Source organism: Oratosquilla oratoria, chromosome 16 (genome assembly GCF_046742065.1).
Source record: "Oratosquilla oratoria isolate Oo_2021 chromosome 16, ASM4674206v1, whole genome shotgun sequence".
In the NCBI taxonomy this organism is placed as follows: Eukaryota; Metazoa; Arthropoda; class Malacostraca; order Stomatopoda; family Squillidae; genus Oratosquilla; species Oratosquilla oratoria.
In genome coordinates, this window is record NC_134792.1 from 51,565,212 (window position 1) to 51,587,553 (window position 22,342).

The 22,342-nt window shown below is 39.8% G+C and overlaps 1 protein-coding gene across 6 annotated transcripts in view; it reads left to right on the plus strand.

Annotated features, from left to right (window-relative positions):
* LOC143033989 (ubiquitin carboxyl-terminal hydrolase 20-like) overlaps positions 1 to 22,342 on the plus strand; it is a 32,241-nt gene that overhangs the window by 3,667 nt on the left and 6,232 nt on the right. For 5 of the 6 annotated variants that reach the window (XM_076199781.1, XM_076199782.1, XM_076199783.1 and 2 more), the window contains exons 2-10: positions 22 to 135; positions 238 to 426; positions 2,808 to 2,979; positions 4,525 to 4,757; positions 8,940 to 9,075; positions 9,890 to 10,285; positions 11,337 to 11,580; positions 14,051 to 14,349; positions 18,661 to 18,908. In XM_076199781.1, coding sequence (XP_076055896.1) covers positions 61 to 135; positions 238 to 426; positions 2,808 to 2,979; positions 4,525 to 4,757; positions 8,940 to 9,075; positions 9,890 to 10,285; positions 11,337 to 11,580; positions 14,051 to 14,349; positions 18,661 to 18,908 — 1,992 coding nt within the window. In that variant the 5' untranslated portion in view covers positions 22 to 60. The remainder of the gene's footprint in view (positions 1 to 21; positions 136 to 237; positions 427 to 2,807; positions 2,980 to 4,524; positions 4,758 to 8,939; positions 9,076 to 9,889; positions 10,286 to 11,336; positions 11,581 to 14,050; positions 14,350 to 18,660; positions 18,909 to 22,342) is intronic. The other variant, XM_076199785.1, reaches the window with a different exon arrangement.

Here is a 22,342-nt window from a genome sequence, read left to right on the forward strand (position 1 = left end):
ATTACAATTATATACCACTAGTTTTCAGATTGGTGGGATGAATCCATAAAACTTAGCACCATGAATGTTCCATGTCCGCATCTCAATGTCATCGATAGAAATCTGAGTTCAGATCTTATTAATGAGAAAAAAGGGGTAAGTTTGACCTTGTGCATTTACAGAATATTTTTAAATTAGATATATAATAATATTGAAAATTTTGCCCTTTTATTTTTTATTTCTTGTGTGATATTACAGATTCCATGTGAGTGGTGTGGTGCTGAAGGTCAAAGTCACTGGCTGTGCCTTTACACAGGATGTTTACGTGTTGGATGTGGGGAAACCCATGCAGACCACTCAACACGTCACAATAACCAGTTGCCATCACATTGTATCACATTAAATCTAACAACGCTGAGAGCATGGTGTTATATGTGTGAAAATGAGGTAAGGCTTAAGAATATACTGTGTGTTACTTCATGTTGCATGGAAACAATAGGTTGTGCATGTATGTGTGTATATATATATATATATATATATACACACACACACACACACACATACAACCATACACATTTTTTTTCATGGGCTGACAACTGATCTCTAGCCTGGGTTTAGGATCTTCATCCATTTCAGCAACGTTTCTTACACCTTTCCACACTTGGAGAGCTGACTGCCAGCAACTGCTCCCCTTTTACAACCATTTTCAAAAACAGTCTTACACCAATGCAATACAGACAACCAACCCAAATTTCTTCCCAAAAAGATGTGCGGGAAGGTCCAAGGACTTGTGCCAACTGCTGTGAGTTTTCCACACTGTGAAACTCAAGGGAACAATAATATTGTTATTATTACTAAATGGTCATACTCCTTATATTATAGGGAGGTGGCCAAGTCAAAGCATGCACCCACCCCAAACCTGTTCATTTCCCCTCCTATCTTAGTACCTCATGGATGAAGTCGTCCCTATCCTCTGCCATTGTGCCAAGGTCAAATGCAACGCACAATGCAGTAAGCCGTAACAGTGCCTGGCAGTTGGGACTGGTTTACCTCCAGCACTTCATTTTATGTCAAACCTCCCCCCCCCTCCTTCATCCCCTCAAAAGATTAATGGAGCAAACATAAAGAACTTCCTTCTGGGCTGTGTCATTTCTTCATTCATTGTCTCATATTTCACTGACTAGAAATATGCAACATTACAATGACTGGCTCTGAATGGGTACCTGCTTTTGGTTGTCCCAGAAGATGAACAGTGTAGCTATGAAACAGTCATATGTCATTCTTTTATGTTTGGATAATATTCTTAAAAAAGTAAATAAATAATACCAACTATTCCTCCTTTCATCTTACCTAAATCCCTCCTTTTCAATGTGAGGTACCCAAAGATGGAAGGGCTGCTTATCTATAATTAGATACTAATACTCACAATGGCTGGTAATGGACTTTGGATCCTACCATATATCTCTCAAGAAAATTGTTGTCTTGTGTAATATTATTGTGTAATGGGACCAGTAATGGGTCTCTCTATCTCTCAGTCTCTCTTCTTTATATCTCTCTCACAGTTTCTCTCTCACTCTGTATCCAAATCTATCTATATATATATCAATATGTTCTCCTTGTTAATTATCCCATGCGCCCAAACCATCCCAGCATTCTTTCATTTACCCTATTTGCCAACTCCCTTTCCACTCCCTCTCACCTCCTTATTTCTCACTCTTTCCATTTTCATAACACCCGCCATACTTCTGCCCCATACAGTGTATTAGGTACCCCTTCATACAATCTTCTCTTTACATCCATCCCCAGATAACTATTTCTCATGACACATTTAATTATTTCAGGACATTGATTTACTTTCCTCGCTCTACAGTTTACCTCCACCCTTACTCCTCCAACCTGCCACATGGAACTCCAAAATTTAAAACTATCCACTTCCTCTAAGCTTTCTCCTTTAAGACTTATCTCCAGCCTACTGCCACTCTCACCTTTTGTACATCCATTACCTTGCTTTTATCTACATTTATTTTTAAATTCCTCCTATTGCATACCTTTCCCAAGTCCATCACCAGCTGCCTTGGACTGAGCCACATGTGCAGTGTCATCAGCAAACAACAACTGGCTCACCTTCCACTTCTCTCCACTCTCTCTAATCCTCTCCAATCCTCTATCCATCAACCCTACCTTCACCTCAGATCACTTGATCTCACCATTCCTAACCCTAATACAAGCTCTACTACTCATATAAAACCTTTTTACTCCCCTCATTATTTTCTCCCAATACCATATATCTACAATATTTCCCATAAAACCTTCCTGTCTACCCTGTTATAATCCTTTCCTCTCTAACAAAAAAGAAAAAAAACTTTCCTCTTACCAAAACTTCTTATAGGTCCATCTTACAAAAAAAAAAAAAAAGATCCACACACCCTCTACCTTACCCAAACCCACATCAATTATTTCTGTCCCTCTCCTAATCCTTTCGGTTATTACCCTCCCATATGCCTTTCCAACTACACACAACAAATTGATCCTTGTACAACAAGTACATTCACATTTGTCCCCTTTTCCTTTTGTAAACTGAACTATACAAGTACTCCTCCAATCCTCCAATACACACTCTTCCTATAGGCACATATTAAATAACCTCACCAGTCATTCCACTGTAACCATTTCTCCCTTTGTCAGGCACTGCATATTATACCCACCCAACCCAGGTGCCTTACAAGCTCTTATCATTTTCACCGCTCTTGGTACCTCATCTCCAAATAAACAAATGGGACAAGACTTACCAAAAATATCAAATTACAATATTTTCAATATGTCCACAGGTAACAAGTTCCGTGATGGCCAAGCTAACTGTCCACCCAAGTCAGGAGCAACATCTGGGAGGTTTTATATGTGCTCCAGGTGTTTCTGTTGCAACTCCTGCCTCACCAGCAGACTCTAGTGGAGAAGAAGAGGAAGATGAAGATGGTGAAGAAGAAGAAATAAAACCACGAGGTAAGTGAAATAAACGAGTCAAGGATTCCATCACCCCAAGCCTCTCTTGTAGGAGGCCCACAGCTCCTGGATAATTGTCAACCACCATATTGGCCTACAAGTCACTCATAGAAGAGATGTTGTGGCCAGCCTACCAGTGATATCTCTGCCATTGGAAAACAGAGAAATTCAGCTTCTCACTGAGTTTGACACTGCCTTGCTGCTAGTGGACACACTAACTCTGCCTCCACAAGGAGGTTGCAGCCAGAAGGGGCTAGTATCTGGTCTCCAGAATGGGCCCAGAAACTCGCTGTAATCATATTACCATCAATCGATCAATTTGTTGTCCTTGATTTCTCTTGCTGAAGATCCATAGTTTTCTGGAAACTGGCAACAGCTTCTGGGTGGGTTTGGTTTCTGTATGTAGGTCTGTATACAATTAGGGTGGTTTTAATGCATCCTGTTATTACTCTCAGTGCTCCATTCTCTCGTGCTTGTAAGTTGATTGTATTCATCTTGCTGAATGTTGCGAACCCTGCTGTGGAGGCATGGTTGAGGGTGGTTCTTATAAATTGCTTAAAGATGGTTATTAGAGTTTCTTTCTATTTGTCCAGAGTCAGTATTTGCAATGGATATTAGTAGATTTGTGTTCTTTTTAATTTTTGCTGTCAGATTTTTGGTATGTGGGCTGAAACTCATATGAGAGTCTTAATATATCAAATATTTTAGGATTTTTTCTTAATAGAATGATTTGACCATTTGATTTTGATATATGGTGGGGGTTTTATTCCCATACTGAGATATTGACTGCATGGTGTCTTGTACAAGCAACTCCATGGTAACACACAGCCAGAGTCACACATTTGTCCATATTTAAGTAAAATCTCTACTCATAGAGAAATGCTACTTTTGTTCCACACATCCTTCCTTTATTGCTGTTTCTTTGAAAGTTTTCTTTACCACTACTATGACTTCAGTGGTGGTGGTGTGTGTGTGTGGATTTTGCATTTCATCCTCAAAGGTGTTGAGATGGGTAGGGTGGTGGTCTTGCCCACAATCCTTTGTAAAGGGGATTGAGACCTGTACAATCAATCAGCTGTTGCCTCAAGAGTCACCAAGTGGATAACCCGTAGCCCCTTAGTGGCTAGCAATAGTTTTGACACCTCACTCAGATCTCTCTGGGAAGAAACTTTGGATTGTTGTCTTTGTTGTATTAATATGGAATTGTTTATATATCACTGGCTGGAAATTGTAGGGAGATGAGAGAAGTCACCAGCTGTTAGCTCCCCATGTGTGAATAGTTCTAGAAATGCAGATGAAGTTGAGAGGAATGAGATTTTGGGCCCATTGTGGGGACAGAGTGTCAGCCCCTCAGGACTGCATCTCCTAATGGAGGTACATACTTGCACAACTGTATTTGTGTACTAAAAATTTTTCATCTCTCCCTAAGCAGGACATGAAGATTAGTCATTATATAGAGTTATGGGCATTAGCTTTCCATGTATATTTAAAACAATATTAATGATCCTGTGGCATAACTGACCATATGCATCACTGTACTTCCAGGTCTTGTTGGTTTGCGCAATCTGGGTTATACTTGCTACATGAATGCTGCACTTCAGGCACTCAGCAATTCCATGCCATTGTCACACTTCATGCTAGACTGCCCAGCCTTCCTTCGTAGTGATCGCAGGCAACATGGTATATACAGAGCATACCATAGACTTGTGGCTGATTTGTGGCATAAGAAACGACCCAGCTTTGTGACACCATCTGCACTTTATCAAGGCTTTCGACAGGTATTAATCTTGATGGTTGAAGATAAAGATAGATGTATAATGGATAGACTCAGATTGTATTGCTAAACTTACTAATTGTATTGCTAAACTTACTAACTACCTCTTCACTGTTCCACATGTATGTGAAGCCATAGAAAATAGAAATAGCCATTGGAAAGAAAGATCTTGAGTTTGGTTATTTTATACTCAACAAAAAGAAAATTTTATGCTTAGTTTTTCTAAGAAATATTATTGTGTATAGTGGGCTAGGAGTTTGAGGGAGAATTTGAAAAGAATAAAAAGATGTATGGGAAGGAAATGAAAGGGTGAAACAGGGCTGAGTCATGTAGAGAAGAAAAGGTAAAAGGTGTAGACACAGATGCTAACAGAAAGGGAAGATGTGTTGAGTATTAAAGGGATTTGTTGAATGTGGAGAAGGTTAGGGAGGGTTTGATTGAGGCAGTGGGGGACACCAGGGAAATGACTGTGGTGGGAGAGGAGGATAATAGGACTATAGGAAAAAAGAGGAGGTACAAAGAGCATTGAAAAATATAAAAGCTAGTAAAGGACCTGAGTTAAATGAGTATCACATGGAGTGTTTGACGATAGTGGATTTGCTAGTGAGATTGTGTAAAGTGTGCTTAAGAGAGGACTGAAAGATTGCATGTATAGTTTTACTATACAAGGGAAAAGGAAACAAGTATGACTAATAGTTTCAGAGGGATCAGTCTGTTAAGTGTAGTTGATAAAGTGTATGGGAGGGTGTTAATTAAGAGGATTAGGAGGGAATAATTGGAGAGAAGGTGTGTGAGTTTAGGAAATGAAGAGTGCAGATAAAAAAATGTAGTAAGGAAGATATGTGAGAAATTTTTACATACATACATATACCAAGGCTTTTTCCCCCTTACAAGGGAGGTAGCCAAAAAAGGAAAAGGCATAAAAACATTCCCACCCATTCCATCCCTGAATACACTCCACACCCCTCCACCCTCCCTCTTATCTTAGCACCTCCTGGATGACGGGTCATCCCTGCACCTTGTCCACTGCCCTGGGTCAGAAGCAGTGTCGTAAGACACAGCACATCCACAGCAAGGCCGCTTCATTAAATCGGCGACCCCCCCTATCCATCCCCCAATACATAAAAGGAGAAGACGGGGAGAAATACCTTCGGGCTGCATCAGTTTTTTCTCACACATACTACCTCACCCCCCATCCCCCCGCCCATTCCAACTCATGCATCACAACATCATCCATATACAACCATTCTTCATTCACCCCTGTCTTCTGTCCTCTCCCGTCTTTCCTCAACAGACATTCCCCTCTTCCCCAAAGCCCCCTTCACCCCATCCATCCACCTCATCCTAGGACGTCCCTTCATGTTCACTCCCTCCACATCTGCCTTCCATACCTCTTTTACTAGTCTTTCTTCACTCATTCTTTCCATGTGTCCAAACCATCCTAATACTCTTTCATCACCCTATCTCCCAACTCCCTTACCACCCCCGTTCTTCTCCTCACCTCCTCATTTCTCACTCTATCTAGCCTAGTAACCCCCATCATACTTCTCATACAGGGTCTAACAGATAAATCCGTACAAACTTTGAAGAGGTTTTAAGCACTTAAAAAGTAACATATGGCAATTCTGATTGTTTCCAGATACTTCCATTTGTCTAATAATTTAGCCAGTTGTATACTAGCACCGGTGCAATAAACATTAAGGAATGGAACAAGCCAAACGTTGAGCCATATGCGAACTTCGTCGCGCGGGTCACACTCCTAGCGCCATAATAAGGATGCTAAAATACTCCAGACAAACTGTTTACGATGTTTGTAAACGTTTTGATGAGACCGGCGAAGACCAACGAGCTGCTCACAAGCCCAGAAGGGGCAGAATTCTAACACCTCGCTTTTTAGCTGGTCTCAAGAGAAGTGTCAATGCAAATCCAGCCTTACCATTATCGACATTGGCAAAGAAGAGAGGTGTCAGCACAATGACAATTCACAGAGCATTAAAGAAATTGGGATTAACCTCATTCTCACAAGGAAAAAGACATCTTTTGACACGAAAAATGAAAGAAATCCGCTTGACCAGGTGCCAAAAGCTGTTGAACTGGATGAAGTCGAATGGCTCAGTCATCAAGTTTTTTTCCGACGAGAAGATTTTCACGGTTGATGCGACTTTCAATAAGCGGAATGATCGCTGGATAGCCTCCTCATCCTCAGAGGTTCAACACAAGACAACGACGAAGAAACCAGCAAGTGTCATGGTGCTCTGTGTGGTGTCAACTGAGGGGGACGTCTTCACTCACTTCTTCAACAACAAGGAGAAAGTCAATGCCGTTGTCTATTGCAAAGTTCTAGAAGAGAAAATAATACCCTGGATGAAAGATAAGGCTAGTGGCAACCAGTTTGTCTTCCAACAAGACTCGGCTCCAGCCCACACAGCGAAGAGGACCACCAACCTTCTCGAAGGGTCAAATGTGCAGTTCTGGAACAAAGAGTTGTGGCCCTCAAATTCGCCAGACCTAAACCCTTTAGATTATTATTTTTGGGCGCGAATTGAGGCCAAGGCATGTGACAAGCCACACAGAAGTATAACAACCCTGAAGACAGACATCAAGAAGGCTGTGGGTTCATTATCAAAGTCTGAGATCATCAACACTGTATCCAAGTTTCGTAAACGCGTTGAAAGCGTCATAACAGCTGAAGGTGGTTACATTGAATGAAATCATTGTTCTTATTGCCTTTTCTATATATACTGAAAATTTCATAACTCTCTGTTTATTATAACCCGAGATATTAATCTTAAAACATGTGATAAGAAGTTGTATGGATTTATCTGTTAGACCCTGTACACCTCATCTCAAACACATTCAAACTCCTTCTCTCTTCCTCTCTTATGTTCCATGTTTCTGCCCCATACAGTGCTGTTGCCACAATCACTCCTTCATACAGTCTCCTCGTAGCATCCATTCCCAAATGTCTATTTCTCATTACACTCTTCAATCCACCAAGGCATTTACTCGCTTCTCTCAATCTACATTCTACCTCCACCTTCACTCCACCTTTTCCTGCCACATTTGCACCCAAGTATCTAAATCTATCCACTTCCTCCAGTCGCTCTCCCTTAATGCTCATTTCCAGTCTACTGCCACTTTCACCCCTTGTACATCTCATCACCTTACTTTTACCCACATTTATCTTTAGCTTTCTTCTATCATATACTCTCCCATACTCTGTCACCAACTTCCTCAATCCCTCCTCCGATCCTGCCACAAGCGCAGTGTCGTCAGGAAATAACAGCTGGCTCACCTCCCACTTTTCTCCATTTTCTTTAACCATCTCCAATCCCTGACCCACTACCCTTGCATTTACCTCTCGCATTACCCCATCCATGTATAAGTTGAACAGCCAGGGCGACATAACGCATCCTTGACGAAGTCCCACCTTTACCTCGAAATTTTTAGAAGAGATAAAGATCTTTTGAGTTTTCCTGGATTTGGAGAATGCATAAAACAATGTTGACAGAAAGATATTAAGGTATGTGTTGCAGATGTATGGGCTAGAGAAAGTCTGTTTAGGGTGATCAAAAGTTTTTTCATTAGTAGAGCTTGTACAAGGGTAATGAGTGGAGAGAGTGAATGGGTTGATGTGAAGGTGCACCAGGGTTGTGTAATTTACCATAATAGTTCATTGTATGTATGGATAGGGGTGGTGTAGGAGAGAAATGCAAGGCGTAGCTCTGGAGCTGGTAAGTGTGAGTAGAAGTGCAAGGTGAGCCACCTGTTATCTGGGGATAAGTCATGGGAGAGACTTAACAGCTGGTGGTAGAGTTTAGGAAAATGTGTGAGAGAAGAAAGTTGAAAGTAAATGTGAGCAAAAGTAAGGTGATGAGATGTATCAGGGGGATGGTAATGAGTTGGAAGTGAGTTTAAGAGGTGAAAGACTAAGGAAGTATTTAGTCACATGTAGCAGGGAATGAAGGAGTTGGGGTAATAGGATATTACAGAGTGAGGGAAGCAAGTATAATCTACATCAATATCTATAGGACTACCCATCATTGGTGTGGACAGTGCTACAAAGAGTATTTTAGCCCCTTGAATAGTTCCTCCCCAATAGATAGAATCATGTGGCATTACCCTAAACAACCCAAGGAAATGTAGAACATCAATATGAAATTATTGGTTTGTTCAAATTTCACAGATGTATCCAACATTCCGAGCATACACCCAGCAAGACTCACAGGAGTTCCTACGATATTTCATGGACCAATTGCATGAAGAGCTACGAGAACCAAAAGTTACAACTCACGAAGAAGATGAAAATAATGCTATGGAAGGTGGGAGTATATTTTGTACATAGAAAGCAATTTTTTATTTTATTTTCTTCCTCGTCTTCCTCTTCCTCCTTCAAGGCCCCATTTCCCCTTCATAAGGGAACAATCAAGTCAAAGCACACATCCATATCATAAACAAATGAAACCTATTCATATACCCCTCCTGTCTCATCACCTCAAGGACAAAGGGTTTCCCTGTTACCTTCCATAGTGTTTGGGTCAAAAGTAATGCAGGGAGATAGTTCTTTCACAGCAAGGTCAGACAACCAGAGCTAGTTTACCCCCACTGTTTCACTGTATAGCAAAACCCCCTCCCCCCCTTCCTTTCTCATCCGCTCAAAAATAAATTATGAAGCAGATGAGAACATACCTTTGGGCTGTATCATCTTTTCATCCATTTCTGAACTCCCTCCAACCACTCCTATCCTTTATATTCCATCTTCCCTGCTCAACAGACATATCACATATATTCAAAGGCCCCATCACCCCATCCATCTATCTCATTCCTAGTCATCCTTTCAAGCTTACTCTATCTACTGCTTTTCACACTTTCTTTACTAGTCTCTCTTTGTTCATACATGTAACCAGTTAATGGCTTTACCTGTGGCATTTTTTTTTTCCATTATCAGATCTTTTGATATGTGGACTGAAGGTCATATGAATATCAAAAGTGATTCCAAGAATTCTACGGTTCTTTTTCAGGGGAAGGCTTTTCCCATTTATTTATTTATTTATCTTATTTATTATTATAATTTTTTTTATATGATTATCATTCGTGGTTGTTTAGAGTGAGTAATATTACTGATGGAATTTACAGAAGAAGAAGAGGATTTATCATCAGTCGGAAGTATCTCGGAAAGAGACGAGTCCCAGTCAGAAGCAGAATATGAAACTTGCGATTCTGGAGTGTCAGAGCAGTCATCCCTCTCGGGTGCATCAGACCACCACTACTGTAACAAGAGGAAAAAACGACGACATCTCCATAGCACTGAAAACCTACATGGCTCGTGGTCAGGTCTCACGTCCTGCTCTACCAGCGAAGGACACCCAGAGCAAGATGTTGGGGAATTTTCAGATGCCTTATCTGACACTAATCTCATAGACCAGCAGCATGGAGGTTCTTCAGCCCCCCTCACGGGGAGAAGCGTTTCTTTAACGAGTGGACTTGGGTCAAGCAAGCCTTCAACACTTTCACTCAGTGCATCTGTAAGAGGTGAGTGGCTTTAAAACGTAATAACTATTGTTGGATACTCATATTTCCGGTAATTAATGTTTTGTGATTTTGCAGTAGGCTCGGTATTGGTACCCATCCATTAATTTTTCACTTCCTTTAGCTAACCACTTCAGTATGAGTCAAACTCTTGTGTGCAGCATTGGTTGCCTTATGTATGATTCATCACACTACTCGCATCATAAAATATAAAGTTACTGATATGTTATTCATTCTCTTTTACTCTGAGTAATAATAACCATAGAAAACATGATCAAACCAGTTCACAGAATCTGGGGCTAACTCATGTACAACTACAAAAAAATATATATAATCAAAACACTGACACCAGCATCCTCATGTACCCACTCGCACCTTATGACGCCTACATAGGTGTCATCATACTGAAGTGGTTAAGGGGCAAGTGCTGCCAAATGAAATGACTTAGCATTAACTTAGGTTAAATATATAAAATTTGTCCATAAGCAGGAATTAATTGAGATTGTATTAACCTCTATCTCAGAGCCAGACTACCTCTTAACTGAATGAAATTTTGTGTCAGCAGCCAAAACAAGTTAAAGGGGAAGTCACAGTATCTCCCAAAGTACAGGCATTCAATCAAATGTTCATTGTGTAGCGAAATTGAGAGACATGCTCTCCTTAGACCATACATATTTGAAATGTGTCAATGTATATATAGGCAGTAAAGCAATTTTGGATTTCCAAAAGGTAGCTAGCAAAAATCATAACAATGAATATTGATAGAGGTCAGTTAAAATCTTTAAGGATAATGTCCAAACATACTAGATCCTTATTTGCAATGTAGTTTGACACATGAAACTTGTTTTTCTTACCTACAGTATATAGGTATTGTGTTGTAAAAAATGCTAAGATTATGCATTTAATTTATGGAGGTTGCTTGCAGAAACTGAAGAGGTTATGTGATCTATATGAAAGTTGAGAGATAGATTTACAAAGTTAAGTCACTAAAGATATAAACTCTTTGCTTTAGTTGATGAAACAACAGGCCTCTCTCATTTTTTCTCATTTCAAGGGTCCTCAGGCAAGCGCAAGAAGGCTGTACAGTACCGCAGCATCATCTCAGACATTTTTGATGGATTTATCCTGAGTTCTGTGCAGTGTCTGACCTGCAATACAGTGTCTTCACGCAAGGAGACTTTCCAAGATCTAAGTTTGCCCATTCCTAGTGGAGACCAGTTGAACCTTCTTCAGTTAGCTCAACAGGGATCTAACAACCTTCATGTCATCAAAGCCTCATGTGATGGAGGAAGAGATGGGTGAGTAGATAGTTTTGTCTGTTTTCAATGATGCAAATGAGTGTACAAAGACAATGGAGTAAGCTTAAGAGCACACACCCCTTTGTACAGTCTTCTCTGAATGGTAAGGGGGTGAGGTAAACACAGAAAAGAGTTAGAGTTTTATTCACTGATTTTATTTCCTTACCAGGACTTCTTCACAATATATGCAGATCAGTATTATAACAGCTTATATACTTCATGGCCCAGATTACCCCATTCCTCCATGGTCCCACTCTCTCCTCTCACCTATCCTCTCCACTTCCTGAAGTATTGAATAACTCACTGTTTTAGCTAATTTAACAAATCCATCTTGGTGGTTGTTGTGCAGATGTGAAGTGATGTAATCTAATTAAATTATTTTTCTCCTTCCTTTGCTGAGCCCCTTTTTGTAGCACTTCTTTTTTATCCCATTCCTGGTAAATGACCAAATTTGTCCAAGCGGACCACTTATGACTTAAATGTATTCAGCCCTGTAGTTCTAATTTTCAAATGGATTGATTTAGACTTGCCTTCACTCAGATTTACCTTTTCTACCATTGTGTCATTTCTCGAAACAACCATCACCCTACCCCCCATTTTATCTTCTTTATCTCTTCTCTAGGTGATGTATCTATCATTCACCAGCAGTAGGTCAACAAATTTTTGGGAGTTTGGTCTACTAACCACAACAAGCAGGCTTGTTTACAATCAAGTAATCATGATTTTCCAACCTGGCTGATAGTAAACAGTCTACATTAGGATAGGCTACTTTTATTTTATTTTATTTTTATTTTTATTTATTTTTTTGTAGTATTTTCTATTTATCTCCCTTTCTTGTTTTAAACCATGTCCTCACACTCCAATAACTCTTCAGAAAATCTACTGGTTTTTTTTTTTCTGTCCTCATTTATTTGTTGTCTAGCTACCTTCAAAAGTTCCTGTGTTTTGCATGTTCATCTTCAGTTGCATCTTTCCTAATCCAAATATTTGAAAAAAAAAAAAAAAAAAAAAAAAATATTGTGTTAACTTCCAAGACTTGCTAATTCATTTGCGCTGGTCTATGATTTAGATTTTATTTTCATTGGACATGATATACTTGCCTAACTAAAGCACATCATCAATCTTATCTGCTAGATCCGAGTTATTTCCCATAATCATGGAAGTAATTTCCCAAGCTTTTTGCATATTATGTTCCTGATAGAACTTCCATGAAGTAATGTGGTCTTCCTGCCACCCAAGATTTATGATACATCCAGTCTTATCAACTTCATCTCTGACAAGAGAATCCTTTTTTTTTTTTCTAATAACCTTCAATATTCCTTCTTCTAGTGTATTATTCTCTGCTGCTGCACAATCTCTTTAAAGTTAACTGTATCCATTTGTTGACCAAATAACCAGCTTTCTTGTACCTGCAACTGTTTATTGATTTTAATTTTATTTTGTCCTGGCCTTGTTCACTTCAATGGTATTGAGAAGATCAATTCTCTCACTTGCTGTAGTCTCATTTTCCCTTAGTTGATGAATTTCAGCTTTGAACTAGGCTTGTGTTTTTCTTGTTCAAGTTTTTGCTTCAAGTCATAAAACTTTGACTCGTGTGAAGAAAGTAATCTTCGCAAGCATTTCAACTCGTTTGGAAATTTGATTACCTCCAGTGTTAAGTTATTGTGACCTAGGAAGCTATCCTTTTCTTTGATTTTAGCCACAGTATCATCCTGATTAATTACCTAATAAGATTGCTCAACATTATTTGTGGATTACCTTTGAAATTAGCCAAATATTTCAGAAAATCTAGAGAAAATAACATGTGCAGCATTGTATACTTTGTTTACTGATGAACACAAATGCAAGAACTGTAATTCTGCACTCTGGATATTTAGGGAGGGTAGTAGAAAGGAATAATTCTTGAAGATATATGATCAACATTTTTTTTATAAGTTAAGATTAGTCTCCAATCATTTAAAGATAAGATGCATGACTGGTCCATAGGGATGTCACTTAAGTTCTAAAATATTGATTGCATAAAAGGCATATGAATGAGCAGATAGGAAAGGAATAGGAGAGACAAAAGGTATGGAGGTTTTTAAGGCAGTCAAGATTTTTTGTGAAGTGTATAAAGTGTGTGGTATTGAGCAATAAGGAAAGCAAGATGTTTAAAGTAAATGTTGGTTTGAGGCAGGGGTGTGTAATCTCACTATGGCTATTCAATTTGTTTATGGATGGAGTAATAAGAGAAGTGAAAGCAGGAGTTATAAATAGTGGAGTGAAATTGGAGTAAAATAGTCAAGAATAGATGATAAACAGCCTTGTGTATTTGGGGAGCACTGTTAAGAGAGCCAGAGTAGTGCTTGCAGAGGATAAGGGAGTTTGGGAAAGTACGTTGAAGTAGGAAACTGAAAGTTAATGTGCTACAAGAGTATTTTGTATTGTAATAAACTTTTTACAATTAAAAGTAACCCTTCTCTTTATGCAGTTGGATGTGGTGGATGTGGTCATGGGTGCGCTCCTGGTTCTGGGGACCATCTGTGTCCTTACATCACTGCTTAGCAGCGTTCTTCAGTGCCGATGAACTGAAAGGCGACAATATGTATTCATGTGAAAAGTGTGGAAAGCTGCGGAATGGCATAAAATACTCCAAGGTGGTACAGCTGCCAGAGATGCTCATCATTCATCTTAAACGCTTTCGTCATGAATATATGTATAGTGCTAAAATCAGCCAATACGTTTCTTTCCCACTTCAAGGCCTCGATCTTACCCCATTTCTACATAAAGGTAAATATTTCCTCATATATTTTGTTTTCATAGCTTGTAAGTATATGTTTGCAGCTACCACGACTTTCTTTTTAGAATAAAGGGTATTCAGATCCTGTTATTCATATACACGTTTTTGAGGAAGGTTTTCTGACACATACCCCATCTTCCATTTTATAATAACCAAGTATGGCATATATTTGATCTGTCCCATTCACATTTAAGTTAATGTGTTTAAATTCTTTGCTGCATCATTTACTTAGGTCATAGGTATTTTCTTGTCTACATAAAACATTCAGCTCAAGTTTCTGATTTAGCATAAATACTCCTTCACTTCCAAGCTCAAACAATATACAAGTGCAAATCTAAATATGATAATTGGAAATCAAGGATATTGATTAAGTTGGAACTGTACATGAATTTGAAGCTAGGTATGGTAAAGAATTAGAAAATAGGAGACAGGAGTCAATGAGCATTGCTCCTTGCCTGTATACTACAATTAGGTAAATACTGGTTAGGGAACCTATGCCCCCATTGATTCTTAACTTCTTTGTGTAATGGGATTTGTCTTTTTATTCCATATCCAAGCTGATGGAAAGATTGATAACAGGAAAAATAACTACAGAATACCCACCTCTATTTCCCCAACTAACACGGATGAAAAGAGTGACATTTCATGAGCACACAGCTGGCAAACATCTCCCTACAAGTGCTGAAAGGATTAAACAAGAAATCCCTACCAGGGAGAATTGTTATGGTAGCTATTGACATGCCTAAGGCATCTTACAAAGTCCTCCGACACACATTATCAAGGAAAAAAAGATCATAAAGATAGATATTCATAGCAATGACAAGAAGTGGCTGAATAACTTTTTAGCAGGGAGACAGTTCCAGAATAACCCAAAACAAACAAATTTCTGGACCAAAAGGACTATACAGTGGAGTCCACCCAAGGGTGTAATAATCTCACCTATTCAATTCAATCTCTTCACAAATGATCTCCCCAACCTCTGATCCCATACTTAACAACAATGTGCTCACTTATGAAGATTATCTCACAATTCTAACCCAGCATAGAAACTACAAAATAGTTGCTAAAAACCCCCAGGCCTACTTGGGCAAACTGGAGGAATGGCTCAGAAATGAGAGAATGGAAGCCTTACCACAAAAATCATTAATAACTTTACTCATATCAGATGACCAAGAGTGATGTAAAAAAAAGAAGCTACATTGAAATTAAATGGCCAAATCCTTCCAGTGGAAAAGAGCCCTAAAATTCCATTCTCACATTTGATACTCTTATGACTTTCAGCCCACATATCAAAGATCTGTTAGTGAAAATCAACAAGAAAATAAAAAGTCCATTGCAAGCAGGGGCTTTTAACAACAGAAACTAAATACTGTCATCAACCTCCCTTATGAGGGGAAATAATTGTATCAGTACATAAATAGAAATACATACATACATACATATACCAAAGGCTTTTTTCCCCTACATGGGGGGTAGCCACAAAGAAAAAGGCATAGAAACCACTCCCACCCGTTCCATTTCCTATATATTCCACTCCCCTCCACCCTCCTCCCTCTCTCTTATCTTAGCACCTCCTGGATGTCGGGTCAGCCCTGCATCCTGTCCACTGCCCTGGGTCAGAAGCAGTGTCGCAAGACACAGCACATCCACAGCAAGGCCGCTTCATAAATTCGGCGACCCCCCTCTCTGTCCCCTCATGCAGGAAAGGAGAAGACGGGGAGAAAATCCTTCGGGCTGCATCAATTTTTTTTTTCATACATACTTCCTCACCCCCCATCCCCCACCCACTCCCCCTCATGCATTATAGCATCATCTATACACAACCCCTCTCCATTCACCCCTATCTTCTGTCCACTCCCGTCCTTCCTCCACAGACATTCCTCCCTTTTGTAATGCCCCTTTCACTCCATCCATCCATCTCATCCTAGGATGCCCCCTCATGTTCACTCCTTCCACCTCTGCCTTCCATACTTCTTTTACTAATCTTTCTTCACTCATTCTTTCCATGTGTCCAAACCATCCTAATATCCTTTCATCAACCCTATCTCTCAGCTCCCTTTCCACCCCTGTTCTCCTCCTCACCTCCTCATTTCTTACTCTATCCAGCCTAGTAACCCCTATCATACTTCTCATCGACATTTCATCTCAAACACATTCAAACTCCTCTCTTCCTCTCTTTTGTTACGAGAGTAGTAGAGCTTGTGTTAGGATTAGAAATGGAGAGAGTGAATGGTTTGAGATAAAGGTGGGACTTCGTCAGGGATGTATTATGTCACCCTGGCTGTTCAATCTTTACATGGATGGGGTGGTGTGAGAGGTGAATGCAAGGGTAGTGGGTCAGGGGTTGGAGATGATTAAAGAAAATGGAGAAAAGTGGGAGGTGAGCCAGTTGTTGTTTGCTGACGACACTGCGCTTGTAGCAGGATCAGAGGAGGGATTGAGGAAGTTAATGACAGAGTTTGAGAAGGTGTGGGAAAGAAGGAAGCTGAAGATAAATGTGGGTAAAAGTAACATGATGAGATGTACAAGGGGAGAGAGTGACAGCAGGCTGGAGGTGAGCATTAAGGGTGAAAGACTGGAGGAAGTGGATAGTTTTAGATATTTGGGTGCAAATGTGGCAGGAAAGGGAGGAGTGGGGGTGGAGGTAGAATGTAGATTGAGAGAAGCGAGTAAATGCCTTGGTGGATTGAAAAGTGTAATGAGGAATAGACATCTGGGAATGGATGCTAAGAGGAGGTTATATGATGGAGTGATTGTACCAACAGCATTGTACGAGGCAGAAACACGGAACATAAATAGAAATAATTTGTAAAATCCACCCTTGACTTTCCACAGCTTGGTTCCCAACACTTGATTGAAAGATACACCAAAACCACCCCACAGGCCACTTGCACACAGAAACTAAAATCCTCCCCATAGAATACCATATGAAAATATTAGGTACACAACTCTGGTGATTGCCCATTTTCAAAACCCATCAACCCCCTCTTCTCCACCTGGATGTGGAGCCCCCAAGGACCTAACACTCTATCTCCAGACTGGTCCCAAGATCTGTCTCAGTCAGCTTCATTTGCATTTCCTCCACCTTTTCACATACAGAGAATTGGCAGCTGGAGACAGGTCCCCTCTTACTACTGTTAACCCCTTTGTTACCGACCCATCAACCTTACGTAAACAAATGTTTCAAACCGTCCCACAAATGGCTGGAGCCTTATGTTTGTAAACACAGACACTTGCCACCACGTGGGTAGAAATAACCCAGAAACCGAGGCCTTGAGAGCCCTCAATACAGACAGCTTATAACTGTGACACGTGCATGTCACGGGGAGCACGCTCGGTTCCTGGCGGGTGCACTCAGCCGTGACACGCAGGTGTCACAAAACACACATCCGGTACTCAAGGGGTTAAAAGCCATTGGCATAGAAACAATCCAACACAAATACAACACAGACAACAGTCCAGTTTTTCTTTCTAGAGCCCAAGAACTGTTGCCAACTAGTAAAACTTAGGGTTCCAGTTATATATTATTTATTCCTGTAGGAAATCAGCTGGATTCATCTTACTTCTTACTTCTGCTCCCAGGTAGGCTTTCAGCCTGTCAGTAGGCCCAGCACACTTCTCCAGATTGTCCTCTCAAAGCTTCCTTCTTCCCTCAAATCCTTTATTTTTCCTAATCCATTTGCCTCTAGGATTTCTTCAATGCCATCTTTCCATCTTTTCTTCGGTCTACCTCTAAATCTGCTGCCTTCTGGTCTCCAGTTCTATCTTTTCTTTGCAATTCTCTCTTCATTCATTCTCTCCACGTGCCCAAGCCACCTTAGTTGTGCCTTTTCTATTTTGCTTCTAATTGATGTTACTCCAATCAGTTCTCTTATTTCATCATTTCTAATTCGATCTCTTTTGGTTTTATTTACTATTGCTCTTAACGTTTTCATTTCTGCTGACTGAATTCTGCTCCAGTCTCTTGATGTTGTCCAGCTTTCAGCAGCATACATTAGAATCGGTACCAAAACTGATTAAAAAATAGTTTTCTTTGCCTCCGTAGGTACATTTATATCTTTTAGGATAGTGTACAAGGCACAGACACCTCTACTGTACTTTGATATTCTTTCAGTTGTCTCATCATCAATAGAAATTTGAAGAATATTACTACTGTATATTTATAGAAATGCCATCACATATCAGATATTATTATTGATAGAAAAATGATGTGTAGATCATAAATTTTTCTTCCATAGTAAACATTGTATGTTATGTAAAACATGATCTGTCTTGGAAATCAGTCTCATTTTTATTAACAGACTGTCATTCGGAAGTACGCATGTATGACCTGTATGCAGTGATATGTCACCATGGCACTGCAGGAGGTGGTCATTACACCACTTTTGCCCAGAACTGGACTAATCGTCGTTGGTATGAATTCGATGACCAGTATGTCACTGAAGTATCACCAGAAACAGTAGCCAATTGTGAAGCTTATGTGCTGTTCTACAAAAAGAGTAGTCCTGAGATGGCCGCTAGGAGACAGCGTACCATTGAGCTTATGCAGGTGAGTGGGGTCTCGTAGGTAGGATAATTGAACTGTAGGACATAAGAGAGAACCATCGATTGCGATGGCATGGAATTAAAAGTTGTTTGTGGTTGAATAATATCAATTGATCGCTGGGAACCATTCAGTGTAGATGTATATATATATATATATATATATATATATATATATATATATATATATATATATATATATATATATGACCCGTCATCCAGGAGGTGCCAAGATAAGAAGGGGGGAAGAGGGTGGAGGTGGGTGGAGTGTGATAGGGATGGATTGGGTGAGATTGGTTTTTATGCTTTTGTTTTTTGGCTACCTCCCTTGTAAGGGGGGAAAAAGCCTTTGGTATATGTATGTATATGTGTATGTATGTGTGTATATATATATATGCAGAAAAAAACACTGGTAAATAAGACTAAATTTCTTATTTACCAATGTTTTTTCTGGAAATGATATTTACCAGTTTTTTTTTCTGCAAATTATATTCACGTGTCATTTGGGCCTTTATGGACCTGGAAAAGGCTTACGACAGGGTAGACAGAAAGGCGCTGTGGGAGGTCTTGCGGATATACGGGATAGGAGGAAAGCTTCTAGGAGCTGTCAAGAGTTTTTATGAGAGTAGTAGAGCTTGTGTCAGGATTAGAAATGGAGAGAGTGAGTGGTTCGAGGTAAAGGTGGGACTTCATCAAGGATGTGTTATGCCGCTGTTCATTTTATACATGGATGGGGTAGTGCAAGAGGTAAATGCAAGGGTAGTGGGTCAGGGATTGGAGATGTTTAAAGAAAATGGAGAAAAGTGGAAGGTGATCCAGCTGTTGTTTGCAGACGACACTGCGCTTATGGCAGGATCGGAGGAGGGATTAAAGAAGTTGGTGACAGAGTTTGGGAGAGTGTGTGATAAAAGAAAGCTAAAGATGAATGTGGGTAAAAGTAAGGTGATGAGATGTACATGGGGTGAAAGTGGCAGTAGTCTGGAAGTGAGCATTAAGGGAGAGCGACTGGAGGAAGTGGATAGTTTTAGATACTTGGGTGCAAATGTGGCAGGAAAAGGTGGAGTGAAGGTGGAGGTAGAATGTAGATTGAGAGAAGCGAGTAAATGCCTTGGTGGATTAAAGAGTGTAATGAGGAATAGACATTTGGGAATGGATGCTAAGAGGAGACTATATGAAGGAGTGATTGTGGCAACAGCACTGTATGGGGCAGAAACATGGAACATAAGAGAGAAGGAGTTTGAATGTGTTTGAGATGAGGTGTCTGAGAAGTATGATGGGGGTTACTAGGCTGGATAGAGTGAGAAATGAGGAGGTGAGGAGGAGAACAGGGGTGGAAAGGGGGTTGGGAGATAGGGTGGATGAAAGAGTATTAGGATGGTTTGGACACATGGAAAGAATGAATGAAGAAAGACTAGTAAAAGAGGTATGGAAGGCAGATGTGGAGGGAGTGAACATGAAGGGACGTCCTAGGAAGAGGTGGATGGATGGGGTGAAGGGGGCTTTGGGGAAGAGGGGAATGTCTGTTGAGGAAGGACAGGAGAGGACAGAAGACAGGGGTGAATGGAGAATGGTTGTATATGGATGATGCTGTGATGCATGAGGTGGAATGGTTGGGGGGATAGGGGGTGAGGTAGTATGTGTGAGCAAAACTTGACGCAGCCCGAAGGGATTTCTCCCCGTCTTCTCCTTTATGCGTGGGGGGACGGAGGGGGGGATTGCCAATTTAATTAAGCGGCCTTGCTGTGGATGTGCTGTGTCTTGTGACACTGCTTCTGACCCAGGGCAGTGGACAAGGTGCAGGGATGACCCTTCATCCAGGAGGTGCTAAGATGAGAGAGAGGGTGGAGGGGTGTGGAGTGTATTCAGGGATGGAATGGGTGGAAATGAATTTATGCCTTTTCCTTTTTTCTACCTCCCTTGTAAGGGGGAAAAAAAGCCTTGGTATATGTATTTGTGAAATACTGCAAAACATATATATATATATATATACAAAGGATTACAAAGGCAAAGCATGCCGACAGGAGACCTTTTGATCCATATCTAGGTCGGATGCAAAAAAAAAAAAAAAAATCATATTAATAATAAATTAAAACTATAACAATGTAAATAACAATTAAAATACATAAATAAATGCATTGGTATAGTTGAATAACAAACAAACAGGTAAATAGTAAATGATAATAAATTGACATATAACTAATAATAAATGAAAATCAGACAGACAAATTATAACAAAACAAAAACAAATAATATAACATAAATTATAATAATTACAGCATCTTACTTAGGTATTTATCTAAATGATTCTTAAAGCTTCGAACTGAACTACATTGCACTACCTGTGCAGGAAGTTTATTCCATTCATTAACTACACGGTTGGCAAATTTGTTTCTACCTACTTCCAAATTGAATCTATTTCCGGACAGTTTGAGACCATTGTTTCTTGTCTGATTCTCATTCAATGTGAAAATTTGGTCACTTTTGATGTTGTCAATTCCCTTTAAAATCTTAAAGACCTGTATCAAGTCACCTCTGAGTCTACGCTTTTTTAGGGAAAACAGATTCATGTGCTTAAGTCGATTTTCGTATGATTTATTTTTGATATTTGGAATCAGTTTTGTGGCTCGCCGTTGTACTTTTTCCAGTCTGTCAATGTCTTTAATGAGATTCGGTGACCATACGGAAACAGCATATTCCAAATGTGGACGAACTAACGATTTATATAGCTTGTTAATGAGTGATGGACTTTTGAAATCAAAAGATCGCGCAATCAATCCCAGAATCTTATTTGCTTTCTCAGAGGCTGAAATACACTGCTTGGATGATTTGAGGTCGTTACTGATAATTACGCCGAGATCTTTTTCACTATTCACTTTTGTTAACGAATTTCCAAATAACTTGTAATCGTACTTGCTGTTATTTTTACCTATGTGCATTACCTTGCATTTACTTGTGTTAAATTTCATTAGCCACTTTTCAGACCATTGCTGTAATTTATCTAAATCTTCTTGAATATCTAATTGGTTTGAGTGATCATTTGCCACTCCGCACAGTTTTGTATCATCAGCAAATTTGGAAACAGTAGATTTTAGTCCATGGTCTATATCATTTATATATACTATGAATAGAAGTGGCCCAAGAACGGAACCCTGAGGAACTCCACTTGCAACACTTTTCCATCCAGAAGTTTTTCCATTTAAAACAACTCTCTGTTTTCGACCTTTCAACCAATTACTAGTCCAACCTAATAGGCTACCACTTATTCCATGCAAAGCTAATTTAGTAAGTAGTCTTTCGTGTGGGACGGTATCAAAAGCTTTTGCAAAGTCTAGATATATTAAATCTATATTGTTTCTTTTGTCATAATTCGAGACAACTGTGTTGTAGAATTCGAGTAAGTTAGTCACGCAAGAACGTTTCCGTCTGAAACCATGTTGGCTA